This window comes from Phocoena phocoena, chromosome X (assembly GCF_963924675.1).
Source record: "Phocoena phocoena chromosome X, mPhoPho1.1, whole genome shotgun sequence".
NCBI lineage: Eukaryota > Metazoa > Chordata > Mammalia > Artiodactyla > Phocoenidae > Phocoena > Phocoena phocoena.
Genome location: NC_089240.1, coordinates 43,690,919 through 43,712,391, shown reverse-complemented (window position 1 = coordinate 43,712,391; position 21,473 = coordinate 43,690,919). Strand labels below are relative to the sequence as shown.

The window sequence follows — 21,473 nt, the reverse complement described above, 5'->3', positions numbered from 1 at the left end:
CATTGTGTCATCTATCTTATATTTCCAGATTCCTGTGCTCAGCAGTGGAAGATTTTGTAGTTGATATTGTAAAGGCCTGGAGCCGGATAAAACAGAACAATACAGCAATAGAGTCTGTGATTTTGAAAGTAAGTTTCCATCCTTTTTTCTTGTACTCTTTGTGGTGCCAGGGCCCCATTTTTAATAAAAGCAAATGTGCCTCTCACTGGGAATTGTAAAAGAGCAAGGAGGAGCAGCTGGTAAGCCTCCCTGATGGGGGAAATCCTCATCAAACTTCCACCTTTCACCAAATGAAGAGTGGCACTATACACACTTATCCATGTACCATGTACCTAAGCCTATGCCAAGCATCTGTCCACACCGAGACACAAGCGTACACCAACGTGTAGGCACATGGTTGTATACCAGAACATTCTTGAAAATACATACAAATTCATGCTAGAAATACACCCACAGTCACCTCTATAACAACCACAGTAACAATAACAGCTAACAATTATATAGCACTTACTCTGTGCCAGGAACTGTTCTAAGCACTTATAATGTATTAACTTATTTAATCTTCACAACTACCCTAGAATATAAAAGCACAAATAGATTAAGTGACTTGCCTAAGTTTACAAACTATTAAGTGATGGAGCTGGGAATCATGTAGTACACCCCCAAACATACACACAGACAAAGGCAGACACAAGGAACCCATGCAGAGCCACATCCACATTCATAGGAGCATGCCCATGAAAACACCAATCCAGAAATGTTTATCTTTCCTTAGTTTTGCCATATTACACATCATTTTACAGGCCACTCTGACATGAGAAAGACTAGGCAACATATATTGATGCCTGCAGCTGTTCTGTAACAAATAGTGTCTCTTTGACCCCCTTACACCCTTTGGCTATCTTATCACATCTACCCAAGCCGTTCTTTCCCTAAACTTTCATCTCCCCACATGTAGCTTTCTATGCGCAGTGTTTCCGGCCAACTAGTACCCCTCCCTACCTCTCCCCATACCATCTGACTCCTCATTCTGTCCTTTCAGGCACAAATCCCTCATAACAATGCCCTGTCTCCTTCCCCATATAGAGCGACTTAATGTATGACAAGCTCAGTGTCCTGATTGATATCCTTGCTGAGGATGCAGCAGTTGAGAAGAGTACCACAGCACATGCAGACAGTGCCAAGGCAGATGGAAAGCCCTTCATCCCTCAAATAGACCACATAGCCAAGTGCAAGTTGGAGCTGGCCACAAAGGCCCAGAATCTCCAAAAGTCCTTGAAACTCATCATATTCCAAGTTGAACAAGGTAAAGGCCCCAGGGTTGTGGTGATTGAGGCAGGGTAAAGAGAAGGTTCCTGTGGGTAGTTTAATGGTCTCCCTCGCTCTGGGTCTACTATTTGACAACACTACCAAAACTTGACTAGATTCTGCATTCATAAAGCATCCAAAGCCCATCCTCAGTCTCCACTGATTTGAAAAGCCTCAGTCCTGATAAGCTGCCCCTTTGGCTCCTCCTACCTCCCAGGCACTCAACTCTTGCTACTTATTTATTTTTGGAACTAACAATCATCCTAAACAATTACAGCTGTTAAGTGGCTTTGCGCAAAGGTCTGTCAGCTTCAACCTCCAGCCATGGAATCTTCCAACCACTGAGCCTATGATGATTTTAGAAAGAAAATAGTGTTTATCTCTGCATGTCTCGCACAGTATTAATCAGGCACAAGGGCTCTGAGAGTGGTCCTGGCAGCTCTAGCATTGATTGCCATTTCCCATAACTCATGACAATCTGCAAGCTTCCAACTCAGTAAGAAAACTCTTTCAACTCCTCCAACTTCTTACTTTAACATTTTGGCTCCCACTTCTCCACAATGCTTCTTTGGAAAACAGATCAGAAAATATAACACCAAGTGTGTTCTACCTGAGCTATTGGAATTGAACAGAAGTCCATGTAGCAGGGAAGTCCTTTTGGCTGGCCTTTGACCTTTAGCTACAATACCTTCTCCTGCCTTGGTACCTTTAGCTACAGTACCTTCTCCTGCCTTGGTACCTTTAGCTAGAGTACCTTCTCCTGCCTTGGTACCTTTAGGTACAACCTCAGCCAAGTTTCTAAGAAAGAAAGGAAATAACCCTTCTGCACTGTGAAATCATTAAACAGCCAGTTTGCCTCTATTTCTGTAGGTAGTTTCCAAGTAGCCGGGATCAGATCAATCTGATATAGCCATAACCCTGTCACAACTAATCCTCAGCCTGCTCCATCAATACATAAATCAGATTTAGGAGTGCAACTTGTGGCCCTGGGACAGAGAAAGGCTCCCCTGGCAGCCCAGGGATTGAACCTATGAGCTTTGGCATAGGCTGAGCACCTGAGCTATACAATATATAGGCTGGTAAAAGAAAGGAGATTTCTCAAATATTCTGGGTATTGGTGAGACATTTGCTTGAAAGAACGGCCTGTTCCTAGAGGCTTAAGTTTAGAACAAAGGTCATGTGAGTAAATGAATTAAATAAGAGGCGAGAATGGAGGTAGAAGAACAGAAAGTTTCCCACCCTGCTCCCCCTACCCCTGGCCCCAAGCTTCTACTCACAGCCACATTTACTGGACGATAGGAAAAGAGTAACAAGTAAAACAGAGAAAGCTCAGGCACGGATGTGAAGAGACATGGCAATACTGTAAGAAAGCTGAAACCACAAACAGCATCATGGAGGAGATGTGATGATCAAATGGGAGTCTCCATTGTCTCCCCACACACTGACTGGTATTAACTGAACAAAAGAGATGCTCAAGAAATGTGACCAACCCTCCCTCCCTCCTTTCCTCCTTTTCTTCCTTCCTTTCCTTCCTCTCCTTCCTTCCTTCCCTCCTTCCTTCCACTTTTTCTCTATAGTTCTTGATGAGCAAAGCCGACAGACAATATCAGTCAAGAACTTTAGTTCAACTTTCTTCCTGGAAGATGACTCAGAAGATATTAACCAGATGAGCCCAAGACACCGTAATGATCTTTCTCTTCTCCTTCCTTCCTTTACTCTAAGCTTCATCTCTGTCTTCTAGTTCCCAAAGAATAAAGATGTATTTTCATGCATCTTCCTTTAGCCATAATCCTACTCTGCAGTAGATATCCCTCCCTCTTCTCCAGAAACCTCACACTATAAGACCCCATGCCTATGTCCAGAAGTAATGACCCCATTAGATACTTTGAAAAGGCTGGCCTGATGAAACCCAAGATTTGAAGCTGTTTCACTGCCAGCAAGCAAGCAGCCCAACCTTACTATTCTGTCAGTGGAAGTCCCTGTCCATCCAAGATGATCCCTCTTTGGAATGAGAACCCTGAATATTATCGAGGAGAAAGTCATTGAGCTTGATTCTGCTCCAACAGAGAAAGTGGGGTGAAATACAACTGGGGGGAAGGGCTTTCTTGTTTGTATCTGACACCAAGGTGACATCTTTTGTGTCTAGGTTCTCGTCTTGGTACTCTGTCTTCTATATCTTCTCTCAAAAGTGAAGACCTGGATAACCTCAATTTGGAGCACTTATATTTTACACCTGAAACTATGTAAGTATTTAAGCCTATCACCTTCCTGTGGCTTCTCCCTTTCTCTGGTTAAGAGAATAGTCTAAGGATACCCAGAGTCAAATGCTGACTATACTTACTAGTTGTGTGACCTTACACAAGTAATTCAACCAAACCTCAGTTTCCTCATGTATAAAATGGAGATAATTGTAGAACTTGCCAGATAGGTTTGCTGTATTTATTGAGTTTATATATCCAAAGTACTTGCATTGGGCAGTGTTTGGCACCCATAGTTAGGTGCTATATGTGTTACAGTTGTTATTATTTTTTTAAATTAAAACAACTTCATTTCATTTCAAAGAACCTGTTTTTCACTGTTGCCTTTAACAGTAAATGATTGGAGTTGCTAAGAAGTAAGTGGGCATTGAGGGGACTAGCTAGCAAATCTAAAGACATCTGTCTCAATAGCCCTACCTCTTTAGAGCCAAGTTCCGTCACATTCACTTATTTTGAGTTCCATTAAGAAAATCAGTTACATCAGTTAGAGAATCCCCAATTTCTGGACCGTGGTCAAGGAAGGCAAATCTCATGTGAGAGATGTAAGGTCAGTTTAGTAATGAATAAAAAAAATCTGTGGTTAAGTAGCTAAATTGTACCTATTTTCAGTTTCTCAAAAGAAGGACACAGCTAGCAATTATTTAAGTTTTCTGCAGCTTCCCAGTTATTCCTATATTCAACTCCCATTCCCCTCCACTTTACCATTGGCTTAAGCTCATATATGAGGTCTCAATGGACCTACCTAATGAGTTTTGATCAATGGTGTGCTGGAAAATGTTTAACAACCAGCTCTCTGTGGGGAGGAAAGCCCTGATTTATTCCTGGCGTAAACCTTTCCATCATGGCCTATTTCAAGCTACTGATATAGTGTCATTGAATGCAGAGTTGGGAATTATAGGCATAATCAGCTTACATAAACTGGTATGAACTGGCTCCAGCACACCACTGGTTTTAATGGATGGATGCAGAAGAATAAAACAAACTGCTTGGTTTTGTTGTTGTTGTATATGTATCTACCCTCTTTTAACAGTTTTTTTTTTCCTTCAAATGTATGATCACTTTGCCCTTTGATGTGAAAGTGCTACAAAGGAGTTCAGACATCTCTGGAAACAGTAATACAGACTTTACTCTCATCATATATTTTTATCTGAGATACTTAAATCTTCTTTCTTTATGGGAATCAGTCAATGACTCTTACTTCCCTTTATTTTATGTGGAGAAGATAATGGCCACTCATATCTGACAGCCTCCAAAGATGACTTCTTTATTATGAATCCCAATTCCACTGAATCCACCCTACTGGCTGGGTGTCCTCTCTTACAGCTAACAAGTTCGTTGTTAACACAATAGGACATCTACATGTGCCTCTCAAGAACATTAAGCCTCGTGCCCAGTGTAGAGGGGGACTTCCCTCAGTGGTTGTTGATCACGCAGATAAAGTCTGCAGCCCAATGATAACAGCACTTCTTTCCTGCACCAGTGTCTATTCTCTTCTTCCCTTTGGCTAATTTCAGACGCTTCAAAGAAAGGTGTGTCATGAACAACTATTTTGGAATTGGACTAGATGCTAAAATTTCTCTGGAATTCAACACCAGAAGAGATGAACACCCAGGACAATACAAGTAAGGAAAAGAAACTCCCCTCCCTACATACAAACACACAATCACAATATACACATGTATTCCCACATCCCCTACCTTACAGACAAGAAACAGAAAGAGTCCATCCTTTGGAAGTAAAACACATTAGTCCCAAGGTTAGTCTAGTGGGATATCTCGCCCCAAATATTGACCAGATCGGTGATGATGCTGCACTGGCATCCTGAACTTGGAGCTGCTTTCATAGTCTTGACCTGTGTTCAGCTAACTGTGTTACTGTTACTGAAAACAGATTACATTGACTCAGTTCAGCGAATTGCCTATCTTTGTTCTGTCTCCAAGAACTTGATGAGGTCCTAGTAGTGGTTTTAGGTCTGTTTGCTTGGCAAGGCTGCAAAGTATCAAAGATCGCCCTACTGGTTCTTAGTGTTCCTAACTTGGTTCCCCAGGACCTACTGATTTTACCCCATCTTGTTTGCTCTGCTTGGCACCTTCTGGTACTTTTGTACTACAGACATACACTAAGGCAGCCTCAGAGTTCTTGTGGTAAATTGAAATTACGAGTAAAAAGAAGCACACCCTCCACCCATCATCACCACCCCCTGCCCACCTGCCACCAGAACTTCTTTCTCAGAGCAGGCCTGGGCTGAGGAACAAGTACTTTATCAGATGTGTCTTGCAAATATTGCTTCCCAGTTGCTTGTCTTTTTTGTTATTATTGCTTGTCTTTTCATTTTTAACGGTCTCTTTTGAAATACAAAAGTTTTGAATTTTGATGAGTTCCAATTGATCAATTTTTTTTTTACAGACCATGCTTTTGATGCCATGTTTAAGAAATATTTGCCTAACCCAAGATCTTAAAAATTTGCTGTTTTCTTCTAAAATTTTTGGTTTTGCTCTTACATTTAAGTCTGTGATCTGTTTCGAGTTACTTTTTATGTATGGTATTAGGTAAGAATCTGAGTTCATCTTTTTGCACATGGATATCCATTTACCACAGCACCACCTTTTAAAACTATCCTTTCCCCCACTGAAGTGTGTTGGCACCTTTGTTGAAAATCAATTGACCCTAAATGTAAGGGTTGTTTTCCTATGACTCTCACCATGTTCCATTGATCTATGTGTCTATCCTGTGCAAGCACCACGCTGTCTTGATAACTGTAGCTTTATAGTAAGTTTTGAAATTGGGAGATGAAAGTCCTCCGACTTTGTTCTTTTTTCAGAATTGTTTTGGTTGTTCTAGGTATTTTGCATTTCCACATAACCAAACTCCAATTTTTAATAGATAAGGAAACTGAAGTGCCCAGAGAACTTATGGTTTAAAACAGAGTGCAAATAACTTTGTGCTATGTGCTAGCCTTCTTACATTTCAAAACCCATGCCCTGTGGTGGCTCATTTCTGTGGCTCTACTTTAAAAGCTCACAGTAAACTCTATCCAGCCTTTATAGTGATTGTTAAGTACCCTGCCTGTTTTTATCAGAGACTCTGCAGTCAACAGGACCTTGTCCTTCCCACCTCCACCACAGGTCTCCTGATATTCTTGCCTGTCCCATATTCTCTCCACTGGCTCCTACTCTACAGTCTTCCTAGTAAGCTTATTTCTATTCTGTAGCATTGAATTAAGTGTTTAACATACAGGTCTTGGAAATCCCTCCACTTTGCCAGAAAAGTTATGCTTCAAAGAAACTGCAGTCTAAGAGTCACATGTTTCAAATGAAATTGATTCCAAGTGGCTGAAATCTTGAGCTCCCAGAATGGTACTTGCCAGGGTAGTTGATGTGTACTAGCCAGTTATGCTCACAGCTTTTTATGAGCCTTACTTTCTAAATATAGCCTGTCTCTTCCAAGCCTGAACCAACATCATAAGCAAGTAAAAGTGACAAATCAATGGGATGCTGATGCCTCAAGGAGACCCAGGAACCCATTGCAGCTGGTGTTCGCATAAGGATACCAGTTACACTATCCTAGCATTCCCTCTTGTGTCCAGTTACCATTAAACATGACTCCTCTCTATAAGAAGGCACTTGATGAATAAGATGGTGTCTCCTCTTACTTTTCTTCATCCACTTATCTTTATATTATTCACCCTCTGACTACTTTTCTCTACCTTTATCTCCCTGTAGTAGCCGCCTTAAGAACAAGATGTGGTATGGCCTTCTGGGAAGCAAGGAACTTTTTCAGCGCTCTTACAGAAAACTGGAAGAACGAGTGCACCTGGAGGTTAGTGGAAAAGAGGGTGATCCTTCCTGGGCATGAAGAAAGGAAATATCATGACCCTGGGAATCAACTTTCCTCTATATCCTTAGTTCTTCCCAAGCTTTAACTCTGATCCTCACTCATTGCTCATGGTAGGAAATCACGAAGATAGATTTCCATTTTATGGATGAGAAAATAATAGTATGAAGAGAAGACAGAGCCCTTCCCCCATCTCTGTAAATGGCCCTTCACATTGGTATCTGAAGAGCCAGCCAATAAGGGCTACTCTTTTCTTTCAGTGTGATGGAGAAGCCATCTCCTTGCCAAACCTGCAAGGCATTGTAGTGCTCAACATTACCAGCTATGCTGGAGGTGTCAACTTTTGGGGAAGCAGCACAGCTACCACAGTGAGTATGGAACAAGGAACAGGGAGGAAGAAAGGCTTGACCCCTCTAAAGTCTATCAGAAAGGAGAGTTGAACAGACTGGAGTGTAGGGGAAGAGGAGGTGGGCTGGGGACCTTTATTGGCAGCAGCTGTATGATGAGGTTTTTTTTTTTTAAGGCAATTACCACCCCAGAGCACAAGAATCAACCAAAAACCTCAGGATCAGATAAATTCTTCGGTGTTGCCTGGACTTTGAATTTTCCATTCCTCACGTTTGAAAGATCCTTGAAAGGTTACCTAGGCCATGCCCTTTTCTCTAAGGAGGTCTGTCAATAAAATCTCCTGAGAAATTGGCCATGAATCCTTTCATCTGAGCTCACCCAAGAAGGTCATGGGACCAGTGGGACTGGCCTTGGGGATTTATGATGCTAGATTGGACAGGGAGAGAACCAGTTAAGAGTTGTGATCTCAAAAGGGACTGAGTTTTTATCTCAGTGCCCTTTTCCCAAGTTGGCTTCCTGACCTCATTCTTCTCCTCTTAATAATATAGTAGTTTCTCCACTTTTCATTAGCTAGAAAAATTCTCACCAGGAGCTTTCAAAGCATACCTGCTTGTGATAGGCAAGGTGTGGTTTCTCAAGGGTGAGATGTGTGACACAGTTCTTCCTCCTCAGGAATATGAGGCTCCTGCGATAGATGATGGGAAGCTAGAGGTAGTGGCAATCTTTGGTTCTGTACAGATGGCAATGTCCCGTATCATCAACCTGCATCATCATCGCATCGCCCAGGTAGGCACGGGCCTGGTGGGCACCAGAAAGGGTTTGAGCCCTGTGGCTACAATCCAGGATGTGGGGTAGTCTCAGGAATTAACCAGGTATAAGAATGACAGGGTGGAGGGAGCAGGTTATCTGGTGGGAAGCAAGGTACTGGCTGAAGTTGGAAACAGGTGGTAGGGACCAAAGGAGCAAAAAGCCCATAGCAAACATGTGTTTCCTCCCTGGGACAATCTGATTCACATTTTTGCCAGTCCTGTTCAGATACACATTTGGCCATGACTGTGAGATTATCAGATTGGTCTACAGTCGTTACCTCATTTTTCTCCCCCATTCTCCCTCCTCCTCTTCTCTGGCAGTGCCGTGAGTTGATGATAACCATCGATGGTGAAGAAGGTATCCCAGTGCAGGTGGATGGGGAGGCCTGGGTTCAGAGGCCAGGCCTTATCAAGATTAGATACAAGAACACTGCCCAGATGCTGGCAAGAGATCGGGTAAGAAGGGAAAGGCTCATCTGGGGCTCCTACGTTGTCTCATCTATAGCTATCACTTGAGTACTGAATACTTCCAGTCAGGCAGAATTCCTTAAAGAGAGGTCTGCATGATACTTATCTCAGAGTCACCTTGGGTGCTTGTTAGAAATGCACATCCCTGGGACCCACACAGGCCCACTGCATCAGAATGGAGATGGGTATTTCCTGGGAACTTGCATTTGCAGACAAGCTCCCTGAGACATTCTGATATACATAGACACTTGCAAAGCACTGTCCAAGAGAGTGAGACAAGAAGCTCCCTTCTGTAGTTTTCAACAAAGTTGTACTCCTCCCTCCACTGCACAGAGTTAAAGGCCTCAGGTGGTTATGGAGAAATCTGCTCCCTCAACAAGAGAGTCTTCATTGAATATGGTCTTTAGGTTCCTCTAAGGCGTCTTAAAATACTGCATTCACAAATGTCACTCACCTCAGCTAAACCACCTAACGCTAGAAAGGAGCGATTATTAATCAGATGTTCAATGCTTAGAGGCTTTCTTCCACTCTGGCCTGTGGACAGTCCATAGACACAGCAATAGAGAAGGAATGCGATGTCTAGTTTATAAGCTACCTACTTTGTGTTGGGCACTTTACATATATTCTCTCAAACAGGTCCTCTCAACAATCCTATGAGGTAGATACACTTATTCCCATTTTATAGGTGAGGAAAATGAGGACCAGAGAGGTTAAATACTTTGCTAAAGGTCACACAGCTAGTCAATGACAGAAGCACAATTCAAAATTAAATGAGATATGTCTAACTCTAAAATCCATCAGAATATATTGCCTAGATTTGGCAAAGAAGGGAGCTGAAAAGGGCTCCACTTTCTTATTGGTCATGATACCTACCTATAGGAGCTTCTGGAAGGCAGACATCTGTCTGATTCAAGTATGTTGTCCCAAGGCTTGGCATGGTAACAGCAACAACGACAACAACAACAAAAAACTAAAATTGCTTAGTATGAAAGAGACATTGAATAAAATGTTGGACAGATGTATGGGTGTGGAGATAGGTGTATGGGGGAATGGATGAGGCCCTCTTTCCCCTTTCCCCACAGTACCCACAAATATCAGACTCACAGACAGATCTGTCACATGCCGTCTTAGCTACAGCAATCTTTAGGCTCTGCCTCTGTCTTTATCACCAGGACTTTGAGAACTCAATGAAAATGTGGAAGTGCAAGCATTCTGAAATCCAGGCTGCCTCTCAACCCCAGCTGGACTCCCAGGAATCTCAAGATAGCCTCTCTGATGAGGAGTATGCCCAGATGCAGCACTTAGCTCAGCTTGCAGAAAACCTCATCAGCAGGTAAGTGGACTGGCCCAGATACAGGGCTGGGAATCCCAAGAAGAGATAGGGAGAAGAAGCCAACTTGTATTTATTGGCTACTGGAGAGCCTGGCCTCAGAAAGGAGTATTGCTCAGAGCTCTGAGGATTGACAGGGACTCTGACATTCTAGGTGGGAAATAGTCTTTGTGGTCAGCAGTAAGCCAGCTTGGACCTCTCCCATTAGGCCCAGAGATAAATTTTGATCTCCTCTTGCTGCCCCAGACCCAACAGGACTAAAAATGCTTATCCTTGCCCTTAAATATCAGGAGGGCCTTAGAGTTTCTGGAGTCAGCTCCTTCCTCTATTCTAGCCTCCCACTCTCCCAAAGCACCCAGTATCTAATTCTGGTGAGACAAGGATGGACAAAAGTGAATACCTAGAGAAGAGTAGAAACATTTTCTGGCATAGGTGCCTCCCTAGAAATGAGAAGAAATAACAGGAGAGAGTAAAGAATACAATTTACCCTTAATCCCAACCCTCACCAGCACCTCAGGCCAGACATCCTTCAGAACTCTAGACTCATTTATCTGTCCTTGCTTTATTACAGACTTACTGACCTGAGTAAGGTCCACCAGCATGTGTCTGTCCTCATGGATTCTGTGAATGCCAGTGCTAACATCCTGAATGTTATATTTTACAACCAAGACAGTAGCAATGAGGCAGGTGCAGCTTCCTGCACTCCCATTGAGGTAAGGGGGGAAGGGGCAGATGAAGGAAAGGAGTCAAACCAAATAGGAAAGGGAAGGAAGAGGAGCTGGAGGCTGGGTAGAGAAACTGGGCAAATGACGTGGCAGGAAACTGATGGATAGAGTAGAGGGGGAGGCAGATATTGTTTGACTTGTTACTGGGAGAATGGTTGCTGGGAGAATGGTTACTGGTCCAGAGTGGTTACTGGGAGAATCCCATAGCAGATTTCATCAGCCTGATAGCTATCTACCACACTGGCCTCAAGGAGAAATAGCCTGAGAATGGGGAGGAACTTGGCTTAGGCCCTTCCTCATTCCAGGAGGATCCCTATATAACCTGTTAAGGTGACACTTGTCATTGAAACTTGTGCTCCAGGCTGCCTTGGTTTTCCTCTTGAGGGGAAGGTCTAGATTAGATTCCTGATGTTAAATGTGCCATCCTGTGACTTTACCCACTGGCAGAAGATTTTTAAGTGATGCTTTTATAAAGTAACTTTAGTGCTAGGCAAACAATACAAAAGGGCCACATACAGGGTCAGGGCCTCCTAAAATGTAGGTTACCTATTTATTTGGGGCCGGATCTTAGTTGGAAGAGGCCTGGAGCTCCAGGCCTGGAGTTTCAAGAAGACAGATGGTTAGGCCTAACTTCATGTACCATGGGAAAGGTGGCTTCAGCCTAGTGGCAACAAGTGGCCTGAAACTTACTATCTGGTTTGCATATTCCCTGTTTCCCTATACCCATAGCACTCAATCAGTGATGCCAAATGCCAAGTTGTGCTGTGCCACAGCATACAACACACCAATACAGCTGTACTGGTAGTTGATAGCTGGCATCAGTTTTGACTGGTTGGTGCCCATGCTGAACTACTAGTTGTGCTATATTGTGAATATTACTTTTTCACTTATAGCCACATCCTACTAGCCTGCTCCTACCCTCCCACAGAGAAGCCAGCTGCATGCTTACTAACCAACAACTCCTCTGTCTTTGTCCTTTCCCTTCCTTTCTTTTCCTTTCTTCTCCTCTCAGACTCTAACCAGAAATGACGCAGTAGATGTTACATTTAGTCTTAAAGGGCTCTACGATGACACCAAAGCTTTCCTGGATGAAAACTTGGTGAGTGGATGGGGTTGGAACAGGGAGGGCAAAGTATCCCATCACAGCCTGTGCTTGGTCCTAGAGCACTGGAAGACATGTAGGAGCATTTTGGCCAGGTGCTTACCTGGCAGTCCCTGCTGTGTCATCTTCACCCAGAGTTGTCATTGATCATGTCACTTTATAAGTTATGCGAATCTATAGGGACTACCATATTCTTGAAGAAAAGTCTATCTCCTTTGGCAAATGTCTCTTGGGTCCAGACTAGGCCAAACAAAAGCAGCGTTTTCTCATCATACCTCATATAGTTTCAGTAGAAAAGGGTGAGCTCTTTTGAGCTGCTCTGCATCTCCCAAGTTTCCACATACGTCTCTCACCATGTGGAAAGACAGTAAGGAATAGTGGGAAAAGTTGGGGGTCTCTGAGTTCAAATCCCAAATCTGCCCATTACTAGCTATATTAGTTTCCTAAGGCTGCTGTAACAAAGCACTAAAACCTGGGTGACTTAGGACAACAGAACTTTATTGTCTCACAGTTCTGTAGGCTAGAAGCCTGAAATCAAGGTGTCAGCAGGGCCATGTTCCTTCTGAAACCTGTAGGGAAATCCTTCCTTGCCTCTTCCTAGCTTCTGGTGACTTGCTGGCAATCTTTGCTGTGTTCCTTGGCTTGTAGATGCATTACTCCAATCCTCCATATTCACATGGTGCTCTCCCTGTGTCTCTCTGTCTTCCCATGGCCATCTCCTTAAACAATACCAGTCTTACCGGATCAGGGCCCACCCCACTCCAGAGTCCAGACCAGACCAATGATCCCATCTTAATAATTACATGTGCAATGACCCTATTTCCAAAAAACTGAGGTACTGAGGGTTAGGATTTCAAGATATCTTTTTGGAGGGGACACAAATGAATCCATAACAGTAGGTACGTGAGGTAACTTCACCTCTCTGGGTCTCAGTTTCCCTACCTACAAAATAGGAATTAAAATCTCTACCTATCCAGGTTGTTGTGAGGATTAAACAAACTACTGTATATTATGTGCCTAGCTCTTCCTAGCAGCTTGACAGATGGTAGATTTTATTAGTGTTAGGGAAAATGGACTGAGGCTCAGTTTTTGAGCTACAGGAAGAGTTGCTGTTTCTCATAATGTGAAGCCCATAGGCACACCTGGTGAGTGTGCTTTAATGAGTCAACTGATCATGACCACTCCACTTTGAGGTTTGCTGCTAAGGCCCCTAGGAAGGTACTGTTCTTGCCTCTCATCTAATTAAGGTTTATTTGAAGAGGGGCCTCTGAGTTGATTTTTGCAAGAAGTGCAGCCACTTCCCCTTTTCCATTTGCACATCTAACTGGCACACTGCACAGGTGGAAGAGTGGTTGAGGCAGTCAGGCCAGGCTGTCCCAGCATCTGAGCCCCAGGCTAGAGTCCTTCAGCCTTCAGCGACAGCAACAGAAGTACCTTCTATATATAGGCAGAGCTAAATGGCCTTGCCAATTTGGGCAGCAGGAAATATGGAAGCTTAGCCTCTTATTGCCACTCAGGATTTCTCGAGGCTCATGGGCTCATGAAAATTGGTTTGTGCCAGCCAACAACCCAAATTGAGCACATATCATACTTAATATAGAACCTGGTAAGGACCCCCCACACACACATACACACATCCAAATGAGACCTGGGTGCAAACGGCTGCTAAGAATGACCATGTATCTCCAGAAAGGCCATATCATAGAGGTGGCATGGATGTAAGGCTTATTTCATTTGTTTAAATTTATTTTTATTTTATTTATTTATTTTGGCTGCATTGAGTCTTTGTTGCTGCATGCAAGCTTTCTCTAGTTGTGGCGAGTGGGGGCTACTCTTCATTACGGTGCACAGGCTTCTCATGGCGGTGGCTTCTCTTCTTGTGGAGCATGGGCTCTAGGTATGCAGGCTTCAGTAGTTGCAGCATGCAGCCTTAGTAGTTGTGGCACACAGTCTTAGTTGCTCCGCGGCTTGTGGGATCTTCCCGGACCGGGGCTCGAACCCGTGTCCCCTGCATTGGCAGGCGAATTCTTAACCACTGCACCACCGGGGAAGTCCAGGTTTATTTCATTTGAATATTGTTATTCCTCCCCTTGAAGGAGGAGAACAGTCAGTGTTGGGGGAGGGATGTAGCCTTTTTTTTTTTTTTTTCTTTCGGTACGCGGTCCTCTCACTGTTGTGGCCTCTCCCGTTGCGGAGCACAGGCCCTGGACGTGCAGGCTCATCAGCCATGGCTCATGGGCCCAGCCGCTCCGCGGCATGTGGGATCTTCCCAGACCGGGGCACGAACCCGTGTCCCCTGCATCGGCAGGCGGACTCTCAACCACTGCGCCACCAGGGAAGCCCGGGATGTAGCCTTTTGATGAAGAAAATCCCACCCAGTAACTCCCACTTCCCTTATGTGGCAAACTGGCTTAGTGATGTGTTAGAACAGAAACCAGGAAGTGAGTAACGAAGTCCCCTGAGTCAGTTTGCACATTTATCTCAGAGAGGAGTCCTGAACAAGGTCTCTATTGAAGCCAGAAGGACAAGAGAACAGAGCATAAGATTCAGGCCCAACCATATACTATTTTTCAGAGCCCGAGACTCTAGGTGCCAAATAGGAAGTCATTAGGAAGCCATTTTATTCCTCTCCTATTATGATTAGGAATCATTTTCTAAGACCCCAATTCCTCTTTCTTCTCTGTGGCTTTGGGTTTGACTATCAAATCCCTTTTGAGCACTGCTGGTAAATATGCCCCTAAGAATCCCTGCCCCTTTCCCCCTTACCTTGAAGTGATGGCCATTTCTACTTGATACCACTGTTCCCCATCCCACCACCATGTACACACACGTGTCCTGTGCATCTGGGCTACTCCGTACTGTCCTAAATCATTCATTGTAAAGCAAAAGCAAGAGATTATTTGTCAACATGACTTGTTCCACTCTCATATCCCATCCTGATTGGTCATAACCTCCAATCCCATCCCTCGCTCATTCACCTGTCACCTATTTGTGACAGACAGCAGGGTTCCACTTAAGGCTGGCCCATGCACAGCAAGAAGCTACATAAGTGCCAGAGTGAAAGTAGAGCACATGCCAGAGAGGAGAGATGAAGCCAAAGTAGGTGGGCTGGAAAGTGTGTCAGAGCTGATGATATCAGCATGCATCTGTTCTCCCAGCTCACTGTTCGATGGAACATGAACTATCTCACTTATGTTGTTGGTTTAGAACTTGGTTCTTCTGAGTTGGAGATGGTCCCAGAATAATCTATTTTAACTCTCCCATGGAGCATACAGAGTTCATCCTGTGGGTGCTGGGGATTACTAGGGAATGCTTGAGCTTTGTTTCCTAGACCCATGGGACAAGCCATCATTCACTAAGAGTGAATAGCTAGGGGCTAAAAGCACAGCCTGGGGAGGCAGACCCTCTTTGCCAGGAAGGGAAAATTTGAGCCAATCTCTCTCTAGCCCTCCCCTTGCTTCACAAGCAGCCTTTAAATTATGGTAACTGTGTAATAAAGATTCCCCCCACCCCAGCATCTGGCCACCCCACATACCCTTTCTGGGATGGTGTGGTATAGAGGGTAGGCTATAGAGTTGAATAGATCTGGGTTTCTGTCTAATCATGTGATCTTGAGCACTAAACTTCTTTGAGTCTGTTTTCCTACCTATAAAATGAGAACAATAGTACTTTGTAAGGTATTATCGAGCTATTGGGAAGATGGAATGAAACTATGTATGCACAGTGCCTGGCATATAGTATTTGCTCAAAAATTGGTAGCTATTATTAGGGGGCCACTTAGGTGTCTCCAGAGGCTTGAGGGTCAAGGGTAGGACCCTTATCCTGGACCCTAAGCTGTAGGGGTACAACTTCAGCATTAATTGATAGTGGTCAAAGGGCCTCTCTGCTTGCCAAACTGTGAGCATGCCAAGCCCTAAGGAAAGCATCACTGTCTGGTTGTCTCCTGGATCTCCCTATTGAGAAAGTAAAGAGCTGGCTATACTTTCCACCGACACCATGAGCCAAAGGAGATATAAGTTGGCACCCTGTGGTCTCATGGCCACTAGCAGGGACTGGGAGTTGGGGAGAAGGCAAGAGTCTATGAAGGTAGGGTGCTAAGCATTGGATACTCACTCGTTTTCCTGTCTTCACCAGCTGAGAAATGCTGAGTATGAGGCCACACTGCAAACTTCCCTGGATGCCATGAATAAGGAGTTTGAAAAGCTATCCGAGATTGACTGGATGAATTCAATCCTTTCTCCAGAGGTATGTGACCTGTGGATTGGGAAATAAAGGGGAAGAGGGATTCTTCCTTGGCGCTTTGCCTTCCAGTGTGGGCCAGGACACAGTGACTGATGTAGCATAGGGAGGCCAGTAGTGGCTTTCAGCTTGAGTTCAATGGAGCCTCCTCCTCCCATCTCCCCACCATAAGTATACAGGACAAGGCAGAAGGCACACTGAAAAACTAGATGACCATGAGAACATAACCAGAAAGAAGAACCACTCTGTGTCAGAAGATTGGGAAAGAATAAGGAAGAATGGTCTTTTTCTGTGCCGTTCTCCTGGCTGCAATTCCCCTCCCCTGCTCAGTACCTGCTGCTGGGACTGAATTTTGTCTGGTACATACCATTATGGCCAATACCAGGTGTTTACAGCCAACATCTGTTCTAAATAGTTGGTGCCCAGGCCATACTGGTGGTTAAATCTACCAAATATCACCTCTCCTTGCTGCTTTCTGCCCCTCCCACTCTGGGAGGAAAGTAGGCTATCTCAATGCTTTCCCCTAGCAGGTGTGTGGCTTAAAAGAAAATCAAGCATGGCAGCTGTAGCTATAATATAGCTGTGTGGATGTCATCATTTTTTGACAATTCTGAGTGCTCTCCTGAGATTGAAAAATAGTCCCATTTCATAAATCAAATGACTCAAAGATGTCCACCTACCACCAGGTAAATTATACCTTTTACGGTCTGACAGGGTTTTTCTTTAAATTTCTCCACCATGGAACTGCTCACTTCAACCTGTAGGGATACTTGGTTCTCCTACTCATTATTCCTGTTTTCTGGCTTCATACACCAGTTATATGCATGTGAGCAAGCCATACAAGCATGTTTGCACTAGTGCAGCAATTGGGCTACCATTTAAGAGAAAAAGCCATAGGCAAATTCAGGTCTTAAAGGATTTAATAACTTTCTCATATGCCTTTGCTGCTCTTGACCAGTAGCCCCCTGGGGAAGAAAAACATGCTGTTATGCAGAAAAGGAAGCACACTCTTGTAGCACCCCGTTCCTACTCAGTTCAGCTATCTTGCACCAAGCTCCTGACCTAGGCAAACAGACTGGATATTGAGAGAAATGAAGCAAACAGTCCATGCTCTGAGGTCTCGATATGGGAGTCTGCCTGGCCTGGGCATAATCTCTTTTCTGGACTTCAGCATTTCCATAAAGATGAAGAAGTGAGGCTCTAAAGAAGGGCAGAGTAGGTTGAAAGAAAGACAAGAAGATGTTGCTCATTCACTTGATACCAAACTTGCTCACCTTAAGGCCACAGAAGGCGCAGATCCACTTTGGTAGGGAAAAGCAGAAGGAGAGTCAATTAGTTATTGGACTTTCCAAAGCTTTGGTTCCAAGGGAAGGTCCTGTGCCCTTCCTTTAGGTTTCTTCTGAAAGGCAATTCAGAAGAGCATTTATTAATATGAGATCATTTATTAAAGCATTTAGCAAAGTACCTGGCACAGAGTAGGATCTTGGTAAAGATCAGATGCCTTCTAGGGCACAAGACTAGTGAGTAGAGGTATCTCCCATACCTGGATAGATAGCAGATCTGCCTGCTTCTTGCAGCATCCTTGTTCACCACCTTGCCAGGCCTCTAGGAATTGTTTCTATTAGGCAACTAACATTTTGACCTTCCTCTTGTTGTGGTTTGCCAGGAAAAGTCTTCAGATACTGACAATAGAAGCCTCGGATTGAAAGTTAAGTTCCCCAAATTGGGAAAGAAGAAGCCAGAAGAGGAAGACAAACCTAAATCAGGCCAAGGCATCCAGGGCTTTATTGGTAAGTTTCTCCCACAGGCATCGAGGTCATAAAGAATTCCCCAGCAGCCTGGGTACTTCCCAAAGACCTGAAGCTCACATCAGAAATGTGCACGGGTATGGTGGTGATGGAGGAGGTGGCCGGCTGGGAGCCAACATTAGGGGATGCCAAGCAGTCTCTTGGACAAGGTGTGAGTTAGAAAGTGATATGGAGGGAATTCCCTGGCTGTCCAGTGGTTAGGACTCCACGGTTCCACTGCAGGGTCACGGGTTCCATCACTGGTTGGGGAACTAAGATCCCGAGAACCTGAGAGGCAACCTTGCTTTGTGATCTCTGTGATATAAACAGCTGAAGAGAAAAATGAGAACAGCCAGTTACCTTTCTGCTTGACCCATTCCTTTCCTCAGTGGATAAAGTATGGCAAAACAGTCATATTTAGATCTATTTCCCAGTCAAATACAACTAAAAGCTTTTGGTCCTGCTCCAGAAAGCACTATTATTTGAGATGGGTTGGGGGTGTCAGTGCTGGGCACCTACAGGGTCAGGAACAGGTTCCATGACCTATCTAAACACTCTTATTCTTTACCTTTTATAGTAAATCCCTGGAAATGCAAAATTTGTTTCATTATTTGAATTTTGGTTCCACCCCTTCTTCAGAATTGGACTTAAATGTTCTTGATATATCAGTGGGGCTCAAAAGAAGGTTCTCTTAGAATTGTCAGCTATGCCAATTCTGATGTCAATGGTCTCTCCTAAATTCTGAGCCTAGATGACCTGGAAGCTTGAGAGAGATGACCATAGTGGACATGGGAGGAAAGGGATGGAGGGTGGCAGTTTGTTTTGTTTTTTGAGGAACTGAGACTTCATACAGATGCCAAGAGAGAATCTCCTGGACCAAGTTATGTTTGGTCCAACTGGTTTGAGTCCCTAAGAATCTGCCAGTTGGGAGACCCATGGTGCTTGAGAGTCTTTCTGAAGACTCTGAAAGGGTCAATAGCAGTTTCATGGATTATCAGGTTCTGAGAACTCATCCCATTTGTGTTTGGCTTGCATGACATCAGCTGGTTTTCTAAGATGGTTTAAAAATGGTTGGTACAATAGGAACAAACCAGTCTGTCTCCTAAAGGACTCTTTGTTTGCTCTCTTTAGTGTCCGTAAATTTAGGCATCTGGCAATGTGCTAACCTCATTATTTCTATACTTGCTTTTTTTTCTATAAAGGAAATTTGTGGCACCGCAGACATCATGAAGATGAAGCAAAAGATGATGATCCTCCAACACCATCAGGATCTCAACTATAACCCTTGAAAGCTGGAAGGAGAACTCACAACATTTAGGATTCTACTAAAAACTCTTGAAACCTCAATACAGGCTAGACTAAATTATTTCAGAACAAACATGAGCACCACCAAGAAAGATCCTCCAATTCTTTACACTAATACATTTTTTTCCTGGACTCAATCAGGTCTCCTTAGAGGTTTACATTTTCTCATTGGCCAAAGATTCTTGTTCCGAGTTGTCTTGTTCAGTTCTCCTTCTCTTCGTGCATCTTGAGCAACTACAGTATTTAATTGAACTAAGCTTTTTGTGAATGGCCTGGGATCTACAAAAGATTCAAGGGAGTTCACCTTTTCAGGGAGTTGGGGAATGTTTTTCTCTGACTGGCAGAGAAACTGCTGATGCTAGGGAATGAATGAAAGAAATACTCTCAGGGAGATGAGGAGTGGGGTCAGGACAGCCAGGCTTGGTGGTGTTTCTCCCCCAATCCCTGTCAATTGCAAATTGTGACTTCAGAAGGTCTCTCCTAGTTGGCCTATTAAGATGAGAACTAGGTCCTGGGGGCTTGTCCACTTGCCTCTTACAATGACCATGTGAAATCTTTTCTTGTGGTGACTGCTCTCTCTGCAGACCCTTTCTGTTTGTCCATGTGCGCATGTATGTCTTTGCACATGTCCAGGTGGTGCTCTGGTGGCTGGGTGGGCCCATTGGTTGGAACTCACCCCTATGGCAACCATACAGGCTCCCCTCCTACTGCCTTGATCCTAGCCTGCATGCCTCCATGGAGTGTTTGCCTGCATTCTCGCTGGATTTTTAAACTAAATGTTTTGCTGCTGTGCTGCAGTATAGTTATGTATAGAGACATATAAAGATGTATATATATAAAAATATATATATATATATATATATTTTTAAGAACTGAAAATACAACTCGACCTCTAAATGACCCTATAATTTATTGTGCTAACCCAGGAATCCCTCCCCACCCTGATCCCATCCTCCACCCCCATTACCCTACACACACATATGCCTCTACCAACTGCCCTAGTTCTTGGTGGAGCTTCTAATCTTTTGGTGCATTTTCAGTGTCTTAGAAGTGGCTGGGATCTACCTATGGCCCAGCTGATTCTGATGCCCCCTTAAAATTCTGAGCCAGGCCACAGAAAGGGGAACAAAAACACCAATGCCCTAGAGAAGGGGGCTAAGCTGGCATGCTGCCTTTTTCGCTCTATCTGTCCTGGACTCTACATCAGCAACTGCCCCAACCTGTGCTGTCCCCTTCCCCAATAAACACTATATGGAGCAACCAGGCCTTGAGCTGTGTGACTCAGATGTCTGAGCTAGGGACTGCCTGACAATCAAGTCACAGCCTAGGCCCTTCCCCACAAGCTCCATCTTGGCCTGCATCTTCTGGGCAGGCTGTTGGTTAAGTCCCCAAATCACTTTTGAATCTCCCTTCTTGCTCATTTCCCTTGAGTACAGAGGGACATTCAAAGTGACCAGAAAGAACACGGGCCTGGGAAAATGGAGACTAAAAGCTTCTGCTTCTCCCATGGTTCTTCTTCCAAATTTCTCATGAAAACAAACCAGGCCAAAATTGCTCCAGATCCCAATTAGCATTTTTTTGAATGCCTGCGCCCAGTCAGGCAAATCTAATCAAACTCCAGTATTTCTCCAGTGGTTCTCTCATGTCTGCCTTGTATCCCCACCCACCCTCAACTTATACCTTTGAGTAAGTGTCCCTTCCCATTTATCAACAGAAAGCCAGGAAACTGGCCTCTCCCTACTTCTCAGAAAAACAGCGTGCTCAATTACCTGACTCAGTCCAATCGCTGGTTTATCGAGGTGCACAATCCAACTCTAAGCACTGGTTCTCAACTCTGGAACTCCACCAGCCTAGCCCACTTAAACCAGCCACCTGTGTTCCACCTCTGCAGGGGTGAGGAGAAAAATACTAACAAGGGGATAGTCCCCAGACGTCTGATTGCTGTGCCAAACAAACAAAA

The 21,473-nt window shown here is 44.2% G+C and overlaps 1 protein-coding gene across 1 annotated transcript in view; it reads left to right on the top strand.

The window, feature by feature from the left end:
- Window positions 1-19,490, top strand: part of DGKK (diacylglycerol kinase kappa) — a 159,769-nt gene extending 140,279 nt beyond the window's left edge. Inside the window, exons 14-28 of the mRNA XM_065901241.1 lie at window positions 29-128; window positions 1,087-1,306; window positions 2,886-2,990; window positions 3,455-3,551; window positions 5,081-5,188; window positions 7,289-7,385; window positions 7,661-7,768; window positions 8,421-8,534; window positions 8,879-9,013; window positions 10,198-10,358; window positions 10,927-11,068; window positions 12,093-12,179; window positions 16,317-16,427; window positions 18,088-18,211; window positions 19,411-19,490. Coding sequence (XP_065757313.1) covers window positions 29-128; window positions 1,087-1,306; window positions 2,886-2,990; window positions 3,455-3,551; window positions 5,081-5,188; window positions 7,289-7,385; window positions 7,661-7,768; window positions 8,421-8,534; window positions 8,879-9,013; window positions 10,198-10,358; window positions 10,927-11,068; window positions 12,093-12,179; window positions 16,317-16,427; window positions 18,088-18,211; window positions 19,411-19,490 — 1,789 coding nt within the window. The remainder of the gene's footprint in view (window positions 1-28; window positions 129-1,086; window positions 1,307-2,885; window positions 2,991-3,454; window positions 3,552-5,080; window positions 5,189-7,288; window positions 7,386-7,660; window positions 7,769-8,420; window positions 8,535-8,878; window positions 9,014-10,197; window positions 10,359-10,926; window positions 11,069-12,092; window positions 12,180-16,316; window positions 16,428-18,087; window positions 18,212-19,410) is intronic.
- Window positions 19,491-21,473: the final 1,983 nt, after the last annotated feature.